This window comes from Acomys minous, assembly GCF_964271855.1.
Source record: "Acomys minous genome assembly, chromosome: 13".
In the NCBI taxonomy this organism is placed as follows: domain Eukaryota; kingdom Metazoa; phylum Chordata; class Mammalia; order Rodentia; family Muridae; genus Acomys; species Acomys minous.
Window position 1 is genome coordinate 5574984 of NC_140495.1, and position 17053 is coordinate 5592036.

The window sequence follows — 17053 nt, forward strand, 5'->3', positions numbered from 1 at the left end:
TGGAAGGAGAGCCAGGTGATCACGGGGCTCACCTGGACACCCAGTCCAGGCTTAGTCAGTCAGCTGGTAAAGTTTTCCATGGTCACAGGGCTAGTGAGAGAGCCCTCTCTCAGAAAACGATCTGTACAGCCCCTGACAATGTCACATTGGAGGGTGGTTGACTTTTGGCTCCACACACACATGTGTATTCACACTCACCTACACCCATAAACACATAGTGGACCCCACTTGTAATCCCAGCACTCTAGAGGCTGAAACAGGTGGGGTTTAGAGGCCAGCCTGGACTTAGAGGCCAGCCTGGGCTTTGTAAGACTATCCAAAAGAAAAGTAAAGGTCCTAGTGTTACGTCATCACAGATTCCAACTTAACTCTCAGTGTTTCAGGTTAGGGCAAGTACACAATGAAACACTTTGCACGGTACCTATCAACACTGATAATTGTTTGAGCAGTGTCTATAAATCTTGCAGAGAGAGTTCCTGGCCCCAAAGCTAATATAATCTTTCAGAAGGCGTGCTACAAAAGGAAACCATTGTCTGATGTGTGGCTGACTCAGGATAAGTGCCGTCATTCTAAGCGAAGTCTAAAATAAAAGGTTGGCAAAGAGGAAACAGAAGGCTTTGGTCTGGTTCATCCCTGGCCAGGGGGGATTTGTGGACTATGGGAGGAAGCCCTGAAATAATAAAAAGACTGTTTGCTTGCATCGGCGGGCCACTTGCCCCCTTCCTTCACCCCATCCTGCCTCAGAAACTGTTCGGCGCTAAAACAGACACCACTGCTAAATGTCAGGGAAAGAAAGATGAAAGGGATCTTCACATAATACTACCTTAAGTCACATGAAACCATCCCCAGGGGTCAAATGCTGGCAGTTTCCCATGGTGCAATGTAATACAAAGTAATAAAACATCAAGTCCCTTCCCACCACACAAATAAACACAGAAATTATAAGGAGCAGTCAATTTTGAGATGTGGTGAAATTGCAAACTGAACCCCAGCGACTCTCTCTGGCAATATCGTCTATTAAAATTGCATTTATAACATACACCCTAAGACCAACTTACAAAATATCCTAACCCATCAATACTGCTTATCTTTTTTTGTTGTTGTTGGGGAAATCTGAATGTCCAGATGTGGGGTATAGAAACAGAGACCAGCTTCTTGCAACAGTGTCACGAGAGAACAGCGATGTACCTGGAAAGCAGCAGTTTCCCCCGGAGCTGCAGATCAGCGGCACAGTCCTCAGATCGGCAGTTCCTCTCAAAAACTGTCTGTGGGAGAGAGAATGCGAAGGTTGGCACAGCATCTGAATGGATAAATAATGGCCAATGCCTGCTTGCAAACCAGCACCCTCCAGGCACCTTCCTCCCCACCCCAAGACGCCAGCTCCCCTGCATGTGGAGGGGACGACTTTCTCAAGGCTCCAGGGGAGCCCTGCTGATAGTGGCCTGTAGGTCACGAGCGGAGGCCACGAGCGTGGCCACGGGCGCATCCCTTCCTTGCTCTACCTCTCACCTTACTGAACACTTCAAGTGGTTCTTTCTAGAAGCATGAAGGAGGGGCTGGGGAAGAATACTTCCCGTGCCGACCTCTTCTGGCACTCTGGAAAAGCCAGCCTTGACCATGCATGCCTTTCAGCCTGTGCTGGTCTAGGAATATCTTCTAGATGTGCTCAGACATCAGTGACCAGCCATCATCTCGGCAAAGTTCCCCAAGGTACCAGCCCTACCATGTCTTCCATGGTCTCTCTTGGGGAGGAAGGAAGTCTTTCCTTGAACCACTCTCTGCATGAGCAATGGGGCCATGTTCACTTACTAGTCCCAGAGGGAAATGTCAAAGGCATTCAGGCCTTAGGGCTGAGAATGGTGGGGATTATTTTAGGAGCCAGTGGTAGGCAGAGAATGCTGTCATTTCTCTCATCATGGCTGGGCCTTAGCAATCAAAGCCCCACTCAGTGCAGAGACTGAAGGTCAATGTGTCAAAACTGGCTTGGGTTTCAGAGAACCAGGGATGGACCTGAGTGTGGGCCTGCCTGTGACGGTTGTCCACGCACTGGGGAGCAGCAGTGGCTGATGGGGTGTGGGCCTGCCTGTGATGGTTGTCCACGCACTGGGGAGCAGCAGTGGCTGATGGGGTGTGGGCCTGCCTGTGATGGTTGTCCACGCATTGGGGAGCAGCAGTGGCTGATGGGGTGTGGGCCTGCCTGTGATGGTTGGGAGCAGCACTGGCTGAGGCTGCAACTCCTTCTCTCTGAAGTAGAAGAGGATGGGAGAATTTGTCCCTCGCTGTGGTCTCTGTCTCTCTGATGATCTGATCTATGTTGCAGGATATTTGATCCCAATGCGATCCCTGAGATTGTGAAGTGTAAAAACCTGTATTTGATCCCATTGTGATCCCTTGGATTGTGACCTGTAAAAACCTGTCTTTTGCTTGGCGTGGTTGAGCCCTAGCACGCACCTTTAATCCAAGAGCTTTCTGCACACAGGATTTAAAAAGTTAACCCTAGGTCAAGAGGTGGAGCAAGAAGCCAGCTGACAGGGATTAAAGACTAGAAGAGACTTTGAGTTGAGGGGTACTTAAGCCAGCGTGTGGAGGTAGAAGGGGTCTTTGGTATTTTTAGCTCTTGGGCTTTACTCTTGGGATTTTAGCTTTAGCTCTTTAGCTTTTAGCTCTTTGGCTCTTAGCTCTCTAGCTCTTGAGCTTCTCAGCTCATTGGCCTTTGGCTTTTTGGGCCTTGAGCTAGGAATCCTTTGGCCTTGGCTTTCTTTGGGCCTTTTCCTCCTGGGTCGAAGCTAAGCTAGTGAGCCTTTTGGGTCATTTCCATTGGGACATTAGCTGAGTAGGAAGGTCAGCTGGGTGGTTTCTCTGCCTCTCTGAGCTATCAGGATTTTCACCCCAGCATCTGGATCTTGAGTCTATACTGGTAAAATAGATCCATCTGGGACTCTCAATTAAAATGACAGATCTGTGGAGAACATCCTCCCTACTAGACAATGGAGGTGCTTTACTATTTCAGGAGGATTTGGCAAGGAGAGCCTATTGCCCTTCATTAGATGTAGTTTATCAACCTCCTAACTCCTTCAAGGACACTACTCAAGTTGAAGTTTTTCCCCTCTTCCCAAGCATAGGTCTAGGTGTTTTTTTCCCTTCCCACACTATCAGTCCACATGGCCTCTGAGGGTGCCAACATGGACTCCAGCAAGCCTGTTGGCTAGAAGAAAGTCTAGACTCCACCAGACATGGTAACTTTGCCCATGGAAATTCACAATCACAAGCCACATTTCCAAAAGAATAAAGTGTCCCAGCCAACATTCCCTTCCCTAATTATCATGGAAGTCTTGGGGAAAGGAACAACTTCCTCTGTTCTTTTGGACCATACTGAAGCAAGGAAAAAGCCAAATTCCAAAGTGGCTTCAAGAAAAGACTTCTGTGATGTCCTATCACCACCAGGGAGAAACTAGGAGAAGAGGGTGTGGGGACTGTGCAATGCAGAATGGTAGTTCCTGCCTCACAGGAGCTAATGACTGCTCCCTGGTATCCAGCAGGGTCTGTGGCTACAATAAAAGTCCTACTGTGCGACTCTCAAGCCAACTCTATACAAAGCAACAGAGCATTCTCCTAGTTACTTGTTCCTGCAACTTAGCTACACAGAGCCAAGGAAGCCCCAGATTTTTGTAAAGAGGTTCCCACAGGATCCAATTGTCATGGGATAAGGGCTCTCAGGGACTCCAGAGTCCCTGGTGGGGACCCACTCTGTACAGAGAGATGAGGTGGTTTGACCAAGCTCTGACAAACAGAAAATTCATAAGCAAAGTCGCCATTTTCCCCATCTTTCTCTCTGTTATTGATTTTTAGTTTCATTCCATTGTGGTCAGAAAGGATATTTGGTATGAACAAGCCTTGTTAATATTTATGTTTTCTCTCTTTTATTTTTATATCTGTCCATCTATTCAGTATATATAACTACATAAAAGCATTTGGTGTGGTGTGGGAGAGAACCAAAAGGGGGCTGGAGAGAAGGCTTGGTAATTAAGAATGCTTGCTGCTCTTGCAGAAGACCCAAGTTCACTTTGCACCCACATGGGGGTACCTCAAAACCTCCTATAGCTACAGCTTTAGGGGTGCCAGTATTTTATTCTGGATTCATTGGGTACCTGTCCACACGTGGTGCACATGAACACAAGCAGGCACACACAAAATAAAAACAATAAATAAATCTTTAAAAATAAAATTAAAAGGACCAGCTCCAAAACACAAGGAATGGGAGGACAAATTCTTACTGCCTCCCAGCTGTGCCTGAACCAGACACACTACATCTGTTAGAAGAGAAAGAGGGGAAGACCCTTGAACTCACTGTCACAGGAGACAACTTCCTCAACAGAACACCAACAGCTCAGGCTCTAAGGTCAACAATTAATAAACGGGGCCTCATGAAACTGAAAAGTAAAGGACACTGTCAACAGAACAGACGACAGCCTACAGACCAGGAAAAGATCTTCACCAACCCTGCATCCAACAGAGGGCTAATATCCAAAATATATAAAGAACTCAAGAAACTAAACACCAACAAGCCAGATAATCCAATTAATACATGGAGCACAGAGCTAAACAGAGAATTCTCAACAGAGGAATGTCTGCTCAACATCCTTAGTCATCAGGGAAATGCAAACAACTCCGACATTCCATCTTACACTCGCCAGAATGGCTAAGATCAAAAAACTCAACTGACAGCACGTGCTGGCAAGGATGTGGAGAAAGAAGATTTCTGTTTTCACATAAGGTCTATTGTAGAGAATGTTCCTTGTACATTGGAGAAGAGTAGGTGCTGTTCTGATGGGTGGAATGGTCTGTGCATGTCTGCAGAGTCTGCTGGTCTACAGTGCTGTCCAACTCTTCTGTTTCTTGGTTGCCTGTGGTGTTTGAATGAGACTGGGCCCCCACCCACAGGCCATCTGATGAAACCTTATCTATAATTACTACAGCTTTAGGGGTGCCAGTTTTTGGACTATTTAGGAAGGCTTAGGAGGTGTGGCCTTGTTGAAGGAGGTGTATTACTAGGGGTGGGCTTTGAGGTTTCAAAAGCCCACAACACCCCCTGTCTCAAGCTCTTTTTGCCTTGTGCTTGAAGACGTAAGCCCTTAGCTACTGCTCCAGTGCCATGCCTGCATGTCTGCTGACATGTTTTCTGCCATGATGGTCATGGGCTTGCCTCTGGAGCTGTAAGCAAGTCCCTAGTCAAGTGCTTTCTCTTCTAAGTTGCCTTGGCCACGTTGTCTTGTTACAGGAGCAGAACGGTGACTAAGAAGTCGTCTTCGTAGAGGGTCTACCCATTGTTGAAAGTAAGGCACCAGGTTGGGCTCTGTATCACCATCAAGGTCTCCTGTCAGTTCTGTCAATATGTGTCTTACATATGTAACTTTTCTGATGTTGGGATCTTACACATTGATAGCTCTTCTTTCACTTTTATTGCAATGTAAAAGACCTTCATTGCCTTCAGAGACAGCTCTTGCCCTTAAAGTCTACTTTAAGTCTACATGTCTGAGCTACTCTTGTTTTCCTTTGATTACCATTTGCATAGGTTCCCCCCTCCTCCTGCCCCCCTTCCTATGTATACTTCTGGACCAGAATTGAATTTCTGGTAGACAGTTTGATTTTCTGTATATTTTTAAAACCCATTCCACCACTTTATATCTTTTTATTTGTAGGACTTTAGTCTATTTACAGCAATTATAGATAAAGTTACTGTCTTTTATTAACGTGTGCATGTGTGTGTGTGTGCGCGCGCGCGCGCAAGTGCGCGCACGTGTGGCGCACTCATGAATATATACATGTTCACATGTGTGTGCATGAGCATGTGGAGGCTACATTTACCTTAAAGAGATGCTGTACTCTCATGCTTATTACATCAATGTTCACAACAGCAACAATATGGAAAGGAGCTACCAATGGGTAAATTAAAAAAGAAATGGTACAGCATACAGGTGATCCTCAACTCCTAATGGGAGCTGAATTGCTGAGTGGTTTCTTGTGCAGCAATAGATTTGACCAGAGCATTCACTGAGCACTCTGCCACCTATTGGTAGCCTTCCTTAAGTCAGGAGCATTGAGGACGAGAGCGGGATGCACAATTTAGAACCTGGGCTGAGCCAGACCCTTTAGTAATTTGGGAAAGCAGTTGCTTTAAGGGGTGGAAAAAGTGATGAACTAATTAATCATGGGACTTGTCCCCAACATTAGAGAGTGAGTGAGTGTGTGTTCGTGTGTGTGCAAGTGTGTATGTACGTGTGTGTGTATGTGTGATGTCCACACATTTGTATGCTGAGGTTGAAATTTGATTCCTGTGCCTGGACCTGGATGAGTCTCTTCTGGGAAAATGGCCAATTTGTTTCCTAGGAATCATCCCTGGGAGGCAAGATGGTTGGCACACCGCAGCTCCAGCATGCTGGATGAGGACAGGGTTTCCAGGAATAACGAAAACCTTCTCCTCAGCACGAAGCACAGAGAGTACGGCTCTAAGGTCCAACTCTCAGATGTTCCTCTCAGAGAGCAGTGCCAGCAGCTGTAAGCTTGGTCCCTGAGAAACCTGTCGAGAGTCTCTGAAACCCAGAAACCCAAAGTCTTTTGGGAAAAGCTGGGTGTGGCCCTTCCATCAGACAAGGCCAAACTCAGCATGGCTGAATTCTCTCCTGCCTTCCAGCCTCTACCTGAGGGTCTGCACAGCCCTGATGGCTCCCCTCCCCAGAAGCAGCCTTCCTAGCCATGGGAGCTGATCCCATCGCTCCTTGTTGCAGGAAGCTAAAACCTCTCTCAGGAGACAACCACTTCCTGCCTCAGACTTCCTGTGGTTGAAGGGTCAGCGTGCCCAGTGGCCTGCAGCCTAGGTTCCTGTGCCGGCTTCTTCCTCACCCTGCTCTTCACCCTGGATACCCCTAGGGGTGTCACTTCCATTCAGAAAATGATTTTTCCCATTTCTCACTGAATCCTTATTCTACTTTTTTTTTTTAAAGATGGGGCTAGCAAATTATGACTAAGAAGAGTGAGATGGGACATCACTGAGCTTGTGGGCTTTGTGGCCTCTCTTCCAATGACTCAGCAGAGACATCATGCAGTAAAGTGGCTGTAGATAGACATTTCTGTGTGTGTGTGTGTGTGTGTGTGTGTGTGTGTGTGTGTGTGTGTGCGTGTGTGTGCGTGCATGTGGAGGTCAGAGATTGGTGGTGGGAATAATCCTCATTCTTTCACCTGTACTTTGAGGCAGGTCTCTTGCTAACCTAGAGCTCTCACACATGACTGCTCTCTAGACAGCTTGTTCGGGGTGGGGGGTGGGGGGGTTTGCCTGTCTATGTAAGCCTTCTGAGGGGCTGGAATCATGGTGGGCCACTGGCCCCATCCAGAAAATTGGACTCTGGGGTCTGAACGTGTTTCTCATGTTTGTGTGGCAAGCTTTCCTGACCACTGAGCCACCCTTCCCCGCTCACCATGGCACTCAAACTTTATTTACAAAAACAGACTTGGCCACAGGCCAGGGCCGCTGACTCCTGCTGTATAATAGTTAGCTAATGAATTCTTTGCCACTTTTGGGCTGGGGCTTGTGGATGGGTGCATCTGGCTTTAATGGCACCTGCCTCTGAGGCAGAGCTGTGAGCTTCTCTCATGGTGCCAAACCAGCAATGGGTACATAGGACTCGGGGGCTGGAAAGTCAGTGGGTGGTTCCAGCTGCTCAGGCCTTGAGGGACCAATTTCTACTATCACATCCACACTAGAAAGACCCTCCCTTCTCAGGTAGCAGCAAGGATGAATCTTAAATGTGTCTGTTAGGATGGGGGAAGAGAGGGCCGGTTTCTTAGACAAGGCAATACTTGTTTTAAATGGAACTGCAATTATGTACGCTGACTGTACATTGTATACAAGGTTGCTAGGGCAACCAAGGCCCAGGCTGAAGCCTTTGAGAAGTAGGATGATTGGGTTGGTGGGATGTAAATATGTTTCAAATCCCACCCAAGGGGACTAATCAAGAAGGCTCTATTTAAAGGAAAAAAGCAAGCTGTATGCTGATGCGCCACATGGCTTCACAGCGGGTGTCTGCCTCATACTGTAGCATCTGCCCGGACCACAGAAGTGAGCCAATAACTTGGTGTTCCCCCAAGTGCTGCTCCAGGTCTGAGAGGCCCCGGCTAGGTGTAATTTGTGTATAAACCCATGTCGTCTGGTGTCTTAATCATTGCTCTACAGCTGTGAAGAGACACCATGACCAAGGCAATTAACTGGGGGCTTGCTTACCGCTTTAGTTTCCTTTACCTTTGAAAAATAGACTCCTATGAACACACACACACACACACACACACACACACACACACACACACACACACACAGTGCTATGTCACGCTGGCCTAGGAGGGATTCCCAGGGAGAGCTGACAGCATATTCTATTCTATTAAACAGCCTTGCAGAATGGCTTACGCTTTTGTTCTGCCACATGGGCTCTTTCAATGGAGACACTCACACTCGACCAGGTTTTGAGGCAGGTGTTGGGGAATTAATAGCTGATGAGAGAAGACAGGGAGCTGGGGAGATGGCTCAGAGTTTAAGAGCACTGTCTGTCCTTCCAGAGGTCCTGAGTTCGATTCCCAGCAAACACATGGTAGCACACAGCCGTCTATAATGTGATCTGATGCCCTCTTCTGGCCTGCAAGCATACATGCAGATAGAGCGCTCAAGTATAGTTAAAAAAAAAAATAAGTAAATTGAGAGAGAGAGAGAGAGAGAGAGAGAGAGAGAGAGACAGAGAGAGACAGAGACAGACAGAGAGAAAGAGACAGAGAGAGACAAAGAGAGAGACAGAGAGAGAGAGAGAGACAGAGAGACAGAGATACAGAGAGAGACAGAGAGAGAGAGAGAGAGAGAGAGAGAGAGAGAGAGAGAGAGAGAGAGAGAGAGAAGAGAGAGAGGATCCAGATCTCTGTGGTCATTGGGCTTCACTCTAGTGTGGGAGATGTGCAAGGAATTGCACAGAATCCTCTGGGATGGGGCTCAGAAAAAGAACAGAGGCTGCTGGGTTGGGGAAGCTGAGATGCTTCTCTGAGGTAGCAACATTCAAACTGAAATCTCAACCTTGAAGATTAGCCTTGAGAGGAACAGCATGGAAACCTTCACAGAAGAGGGGTGCGCAGGGCCTCAGGCCAGAAGAGCTTGGCACGCTTGAGGATGCCTGGATGGAGTGTGTGGGTGACTCCGAGAGCGCTGGAGAATCAGGGCACCCCCTTGCAGGGTCCTGTGGACTCTAAGAGGAAAGCTGTGGAGGAGTCACTCAGGGAAACAGGTGTGACGCACAGTCTGGGTGACAAGCGGTGTGGCTGGGCTTGGGAGGACGGGTTAGTGTCGGGGACAGACGGGAGGGATCCAGGTACTATTGTGTGTCACTGGGGCTCGTGGTGACGGAGACAGTTCCTGAGTTCTGGTTAAAACCAGCTCTGCTTCCTGGAGTGGGCCTAGCTAGCCCCCCACTGTTCTTCCCTTTGAACAGAGCCGACATCTGGAAGACACATGGAGGGCCGCTGGAGATCATTAAAGCGACTCGATCTTGTTGTTTTTCATAATCAGGCAGAGCAGAATAAGCAAGAACCACTTCCCTAGAAAGTCTCAGGCTACTGGACAATCCTCCCAATCTAAGAACAATATTTTCCTTTTTCTTTTAATTTTCACCAGAGAACGACATGATTGAAAAAAACTGTAACAGTGCCCTCTCCACCCCGCACATCCCGTGCCGAGGCTCTCTGAAGGGAAAAGCACGGTTACTGTGTCTGTGCATCTTTATCTTGGTGAGTATTTCTGTGTCTCTAGAAAGCGTATTGATGTGATGACTTAATTTTCCAGATTAATGTGCTGTCTCACTCAGTTCCTACAACCATGATAAGGATTGATATGACCGTGGCTTCCTCCTGCCTCCTTCCCGGTCCAGGGGCAAATTGCTTCTCTTTGCTTGTCTACCACTAAGGGTCCCAAACCAGCTGTGTCAGGATCAATGGACAGCTTACTAAGACATATGGCACCCTATACGTTCCTGATTTAGTGTGTCTAGGTGGGCCCAAGAGTTTTCTTTCCCTTTGTCAATGTCAGCTTTCATGTGAGTGCGTGTGCAGGCACACTCCTATGGGGGTGGGTGGGAATGCTTGCACGTGGCGGCTCACGCCTGACCTCGAGAGTCACCCTTGACTGCCTTTCCACCTTATTCATCGAGGCAGTGTCTTTTATGATTACTTATTTGTTTTTATTTCACGTGCATTGGTGTTTTGCCTGCATATATGTCTGTGTGAGGCTATCAGGTCTTTTGGAACTGGAGTTACAGATGGTCGTGAGCCTCGGCACAGTGGCTTTTTTGTTTGTTTGTTTGTTTGTTTTTTAAGACAGGGCTTCTCTGTATAGCCTTGGCTGTCCTGGAATTCTGTAGACCAAGTTGGCTTTGAGAGGCAGAGTATCTTAATCAAACCCAGAGCTTGCCGATGCAGCTAGTCTCTAGCCAGCCTGCTCTTCCCATTCTCACCACTTCATGCTTGTGTGGAAAGCCCGTAAGCCATGGAACCTTCTTCCCTGGTCCCAGATTTCCTTACAGGATCCCAAAAGCAGCTGGGGCTGCAGGTACGGGGGCATGGAGGCCAGGACTCTATCACTGGCCTCTGTGATCTTAAGTAATGAGCACCAATTTCTTGTCTCATCGAGTTTCACAATCTCTCCAACTTACCAATTTAAGAGGGATATTAAGAGATGAAGATACTGAGAGGGTCTATTATTCTTTTACATTTATCTAGTCAATCTAATGACATCTGTGTTTTATGCCTATTAGCTGTAGCGCTGACTTGGAGGCAGAGACTGAAACCTATAAGTGGTGTTTGCTGCTGTTATGTCTACGTGATTTTACGGTAGAGCCAAGGTCATTGCCTGGATCCTGTCCTTCTCCACAGAGGCCAAGATGAGTCTAGGAATATGTGACTTTAGACAGAGAATCGTCTACTATCCGGGTTCCTTTTCTTCCATGTACTTAGCTATTCACTCAAAATCCTAGTTTAATATGCATTACATTTGAATCATAGTGTTATTTAGCATGTTGCTTTTTTAAGGCTTGTTGTTGTTGTTTTGAGGCAAGGTTTCTTTGTGTAGCCCTGGCTGTCCTGGACCTCACTCTGTAGACCAGGCTGGCCTCGAACTCAGAGATCCACCTGCCTCTGCCTCCCGAGTTCTGGGATTAAAGACGTGCACCACTACTGTCCCATGGTTATGATGAAGATGATGGTGATGACGATGTGTGTGCATTTTTATATGTGTGCATGTATGTGTACACGTGTTTTAGGCCTCTTGGAGGTCAGAAAAGAGGGACAGATGCTTTGGAGCTGGAGATATAGGTGTTTGTGAGCCACACACGTGGGCACTGGGAACTAAAGACCTTCACTCTGAGAGAGCTTTTAGTCTCAAATTGGGTACGGTGATGCCCATCTGTAATCCTGGCATTTTAGAGGTTAAGGCAGAGAGACTACAAGTGTGAGGGCAAGCTGAGCTACACAACAAACAGGACCCTGCATCAGAAAACAATATACTCTCTTTTATTCCCAGAATAACCATTTGCCTTCTAAGTAAAATATTTTATTTTCATTTCAATTGACCTTTATTTCTCATGTCTCCCATTTCCTCTAAGATCAGTTTTTCTTGGTTGCCAATTCATATTTAGAGTAAGTCACTGATTGGCAGGCGTATGGATGGGTGGGTGGATGGAAGGCTAGGTCTTCCTGAGGGCACCTCAAATGCGGGACATAGGGGGTTTCCTCAGTTCTGAGTCTAAGTGACAAGCAGGGCTTGAATGCAACCTTCCCACCTGTGCTTTAAAAGATAGGCTTGCATCTTAAAACAAAAAGAAGTGTGTGTGTGTGTGTGTGTGTGTGTGTGTGTGTATGTGTGTGTCTGTCTGTCTGTCTGTGTAGTGTATGCATGTATGTGGCCGTGTATGTATGTGGGTGTGTGTATATGTATGTGTAGTCTATATGTATGTGTGTATGTACATACATGAGTGTGTGTATATGTGTGTGTGTATAGTGTATGTGTGTATATGTATGTACATGGCTGTGTATGTGTGTATGTCGGGGTGCAAGTAGAGAATGCTAGTTGAGTGCTAATCATGCATGCATTCTCTGCTACATGGCTGTCATGTGACTAGTGGCTTCAGGTTCTTGCCTTGACTTCCCCACAGTAGTAGGCTGTAACCTAGGGCTAAAATAAGCCCTTGCTTCCCTAAGCTGCTTCCTGCCAGAATATTTTACCACAGAGACAGAAACAAAACTAGAACAGGCTCTAACCTGGTTTTTCTGAGCGATCTTTTGTCCCTTCTTCCAGCGTAGCACTGGTGTCAGATCTGGCAGCTCCCGCCTCTCCTCAGCAGTCACAGGAGCATCCAGGCTGTATGCAGCTTCAAACACGATGGGGCTGATGACGTCCTGCACCCTCCGCTGCAACAGCCAACAGGAAGGAACATTAGCAGCGAGCATGTGTGGGCGCTGGGGCAGCATTCCGCTGTGTACGTAGACCTGCCTGCCGCACCACTCACTCACCTCAGGCGGTCCTTACAACCGCCTGCACACGGCTTCATTGATTTCCTCTTAGGAAAGGTAGGTGAGGCCCAGGACAAAGGTTCACTTGTCCTGGTCTCTGCTGACAGGCAGGGGTTTCTCAGGCTAGCTTGCCTGATGCTAAATCATCTTTCCTAGAGCATATGGAAGACTTTCTCTAACTTGTCACCCATGTGTGCTTAATTAGATGGCAGTTGGTGGCTGGGAGAGCATCTATACTCTCCTTGCTAACCCTTTGTTTTCATGGGATGTGGATGACCAAAGCATGTTTAAACTGAGACTATAGTTTTCTGTCAGGGCAGGAGACCCAACAACACTGACGCAAACAGTGTCTGTGGTGGGTTGGCATCAGCAAAGTCAGCTGCAAGTTTTGCATTGATTTCTCTAGAATCCAAGGACTTCAAGGCCCAAGGGAATGGCTGATGTAGCCACAAGAAAGGCAAGGATATTGTAGCAGTTACCTTTTCTGTCGCTATGATAAAACATTGTGACGAAGGCAACTTACAAAAGAGTTTATTGGGGTTATGGCTCCAGACAGCGAAAGTCCATCATGGTGGGGAACATGGCAGTAAACGGTGGGGGCAGGAAGCTGAAAGCTCAGATCTTTAACCAAAAGCAGGAAGGAGTTGAGGTGGAGGAGGGAGAGGGGGAACGGCAAGTGGTGAAAACTCTTAAATCTCAAAGCCCACTTCCTGTGACACGATTCTACCAGCAAGGCTGCACCTTCTAAACGTCCCCAGCGGCAGACCAAGTGCTCAAATCCTGGAGCCCATGGGGGCCATTTCTCACTCAAGTCACTACAAGAGGGAAGAGACGAGGACAAGATGCCAGGTCCACGCTACAGCTGTTAGAGGTGAACCACACACGCCCTAATCCCAGCATCACACAGGACAGGAGCAAGGACGGCACAGGACTCAGTCCCACAGGACACAGGATTGGTAAGGGGCTGGAGCTTTTCAGCTTTTAAGGTGATGGTCCTTTCTGCACAGTGGCACTGCCTCCGGGTGACTCTAGGCCCCACACGCCCACAGGTGAGAATTAGAGGCAAGAGTGATGTTGCTTGGCAGTATTCTCTGTGAAGTCTGGAGGAGCTGGGATTGGAGTCTCGCTGTGTTCAGAATGGTGACTGTTCCAAATGCCTCAGGGAACACCCGCAAGAGAGCTTTCTCCAACGCTTTACACAGCCAGTCTTCTCCCACGGAGGTAGCTGTGCTTATCCTTGGGGGAACATCTGGGGACAGCCTCTCATCCAGTATGAGAGAACACAGGCCAAGCAGCTTGGCTGTCCAACTCCAGGGCCATCTCTGTGCTCAGCGTGCACCGTGGGCGACACAAGTGTCCTTCGTAAGATGCCCAGACTGTGACTATAAGGATGACAAACGACCACCATTTTGCATGAAATTATGCTTTACCAGTGAAGTGGGGTAGCCAACCCACAGACTGCGGCAGAGCTCTCAGGACGGGTCTTGATTCTCAGGATGACACTTGGGTTCCTCAGGAGTGGGGCAGTCTGGTTAATAAGAGTCGGTGGGGAGGCACACCAAAATACAGCAAGCTTAAACAGCATCTTGACTGTTATTGTTTGTCGATTCTGCTCTCAGTTCGCCTGTGTCTGAGAAGGGGGCTGTGGCCACAGGTTCTACTAGGCCACGGCACCCGTGTTTTCTCACAGGTCTCCTCATGATAGGCAGTTGAGGGAATGCTAGAAGCTTCCTGTAATCGTTCTGGAAAGGAGTCACTGGTGTTGAGCAGCGTGAGATGGGAGGCAGATGTCTTCAGAGGTAGGGTATGGAGGGTGGAGCAAAGGGGCCGTTGCCTGAACACGAAGCAGATGGCGCACGTTTGTGTTCAGTAAAACATCCACCGGGGGGAAAGGTTCAACTCTTCAGCCTAAACAAAAGTACAGGAACTCCGCAGCAAAGGGATGCGAGTTCCTTAGATAAAGAGGGTTCAGAAATTCTCTGGAACGCTTCATCTTAGAACAGATCTTTAAGACTCGTGAGCTCTTTCCAGGAGCAAGACATGCACCTAGGATCCAGACGCCCGCCGCAGCCCCCTCCCCAGCCTGCAGACTCTAAACAGAATTCAAAGATGGTTGATGTCATGTAGAAGGACGGATGCGCAGATGCCAAATCCTCGTGCTTGCGAATGCATTCCTTGTGTCTCTTTGAGGCTGGTTAACTGTTTCATGGTTTTGCACTTAAATATTTCATGTCAAAGTAAGTCCACAATGACCCTGTTATTCTGGTCTCAGAGGAAGAGGGGTGTTGGGGAGGGGCAGCAGTCGTGTCACGTTTCTGAGCTGCCATGTGTGTTTCAGGGCCTTCCCTGAGGTCTGAGTTGACCTCAGTCTACTTAATGCAATGTCTGGTGGGTGGATTTGCCTTCTCCAGAACGGCGTAGCTGAGTCTCAGCAGCTTAAACAAACTGGTCCTCCATCCCAGAGCTCATTATAAGGTAGAACCAGACTTCTAGGAACCAAAAGCAAAGGAATATCCTTGCTGTCCATTAAATACTTCGGTTAGCATTGTGTGGATGGTCCCGGTTAGGGCCGACTTTGCATGTATCACACACAGTGCAGCCTGACCTCAATCTCATGATGCTCCTGCCTCAGTCACCTGAGAGCTGCAGTCACAGGTGGACGTGTGAAAACGCAGCCATCCTGATCACACTAGGCTTCAACGGTCCCTTAGAAATGCCTTGCTCAGGGTGGGGGTGGTGGGTGGGGGTGGGGTTGGGGGTTTGGGGGGTGGTTTGATGGAGAAACTGCTTATCCTGCAAGCCCGCAAGCTTGGGTCCCCAGCACCCACACAAAAAGATGGGCACGCTGGTGTGCGCTTGTAACCCCAGTGCCGGGGAGGCGCAGACAGGCAGATCCTGAGGGCTTGAATGCAACACAGTCTAGGCAAAATGGCAAGCTGCAGGTCCAGTGAGAGATCCTGTCTCAAAAATGAAGGTGGAGGGTGCTAGAGGATGCTAGATGCTAGATTCTGGCTTCTATAGGCACATGCGTAGGTGAACACCCCCTCTCAACACACACACACACACACACACACACACAAACACACACACACACACACACCCCACCCCATAGACAAGAGCAGATACATATTCTGCCAAAAGACAAATGAATAATTTGTCACTAGGAAATAAGTACATGGAGTGGGGGTGTTTCTAAGCCTGTGACCACACACAACGATTGCCAAGGAGGGAGACCTTAGTCATGGCGCATCTGAGTTTGGACCATGGATACAAGTTGACATCCAGATGGGCGGATACTATTCTCTGGTGGCAATTGCATGAGCCTGTTTTAATTAATGAGTTTGAAAAGCAGCTTCTTTCTTTGCCTCCCAGTAGCTTGGAGCAGCCTGGAACTCAAACCGCACTGAGGGGTGGGCGGAGGCAGGGTGCAGGGATTAGAAACAGGCCTGGCCCCTCCTCCCTCGCGCTGAGCTCTGCTCCAAGCTGCAGAGGGAAAATAGCAGGCTATTTGGGGGTTTCCCCCATCGCTTTTGGAAGTTCTGCCTCCTTCTGTTCAGCACATTAAGTGGAGGAAGTGGCCAGAATAGAAGTCTGTGGCTCTCTGGCAACTCACCACAGTGGCTCAAATTTTACTACTTAGAAAGTCGCTACTACAGGCTGCTTTTTAATTTTTTTTTCTTTTCTTTTGAGATGAGGTTGCAGATACCCCAGACTGGCCTCAAAGTTTCTGTGCAGTCAGAGTTGACTCCTGGTCATGTTGCTTCCACCCCCAGAGAGTCTGGATCACAGGTGTGCACCACCACACTAGGCTACAGACAGAAACTTCTGTCTCATCTGCCGAGAGGTCAGAATCTACCTTTTCCTGCTAAAGGTGTCAGGCGTCTACTTGCTACTTTGAAAACAGAAGGTGAGCTTACGGAGGACACCCAGGCTGGCGGCAGACCTGGCTGTGGCTGGCGGTTTTTATAGGGAATGTAACACATGCTCCATTTGAAGTTTATTGGGTGCTTACTTTATGCCAGGCAATGTGCTGGCGGCAGGGAAGACAGACCTGGATGGAATTAACAATTCCCGAGGGAAAAGCAGAGCCGTGACAATGTCATGTCAGATACACTAGGGTAGAGGTGGCTTTGGGGACACAAAGGAAGTTGATACCTGATTCTTATAGGCCTGGCAGGCTTCCCAGAAGAGATACTCCCGGGCTGAGGTGTAAGACAGAAGGACGTGTGCCAGACAGCAGGTGCAAGGCTCCGCTGGTCAGTGGTGCACAGGAAGCTTAGAGGGTTAGTGGACTATGTAGACCCAAAGGCACAGAAAAGCCAGGCTGATGGGCAGGGCAGGGACGTTCAATCAGTGGTCAGATCTCACGTGTCCCACCCCCTCAAGGCTGTGTGAACCCCATGCAAAAGGCCAGGGAACACAGGGACAGAGTTAGCCTGACACCACAGCTGGCATTCTGGAAAGA

General features: G+C 48.3%; 1 protein-coding gene across 2 annotated transcripts in view; it reads right to left on the minus strand.

Annotated features, from left to right (window-relative positions):
• Nucleotides 1-17053, minus strand: part of ITGA9 (integrin subunit alpha 9) — a 316744-nt gene that overhangs the window by 141224 nt on the left and 158467 nt on the right. For both annotated transcript variants that reach the window (XM_084754233.1, XM_084754234.1), the window contains exons 16-17: nucleotides 12337-12486; nucleotides 1189-1265 (exon numbers count right to left, since the gene is read on the minus strand). In XM_084754233.1, the coding sequence (XP_084610359.1) occupies nucleotides 1189-1265; nucleotides 12337-12486 (227 nt within the window). The remainder of the gene's footprint in view (nucleotides 1-1188; nucleotides 1266-12336; nucleotides 12487-17053) is intronic.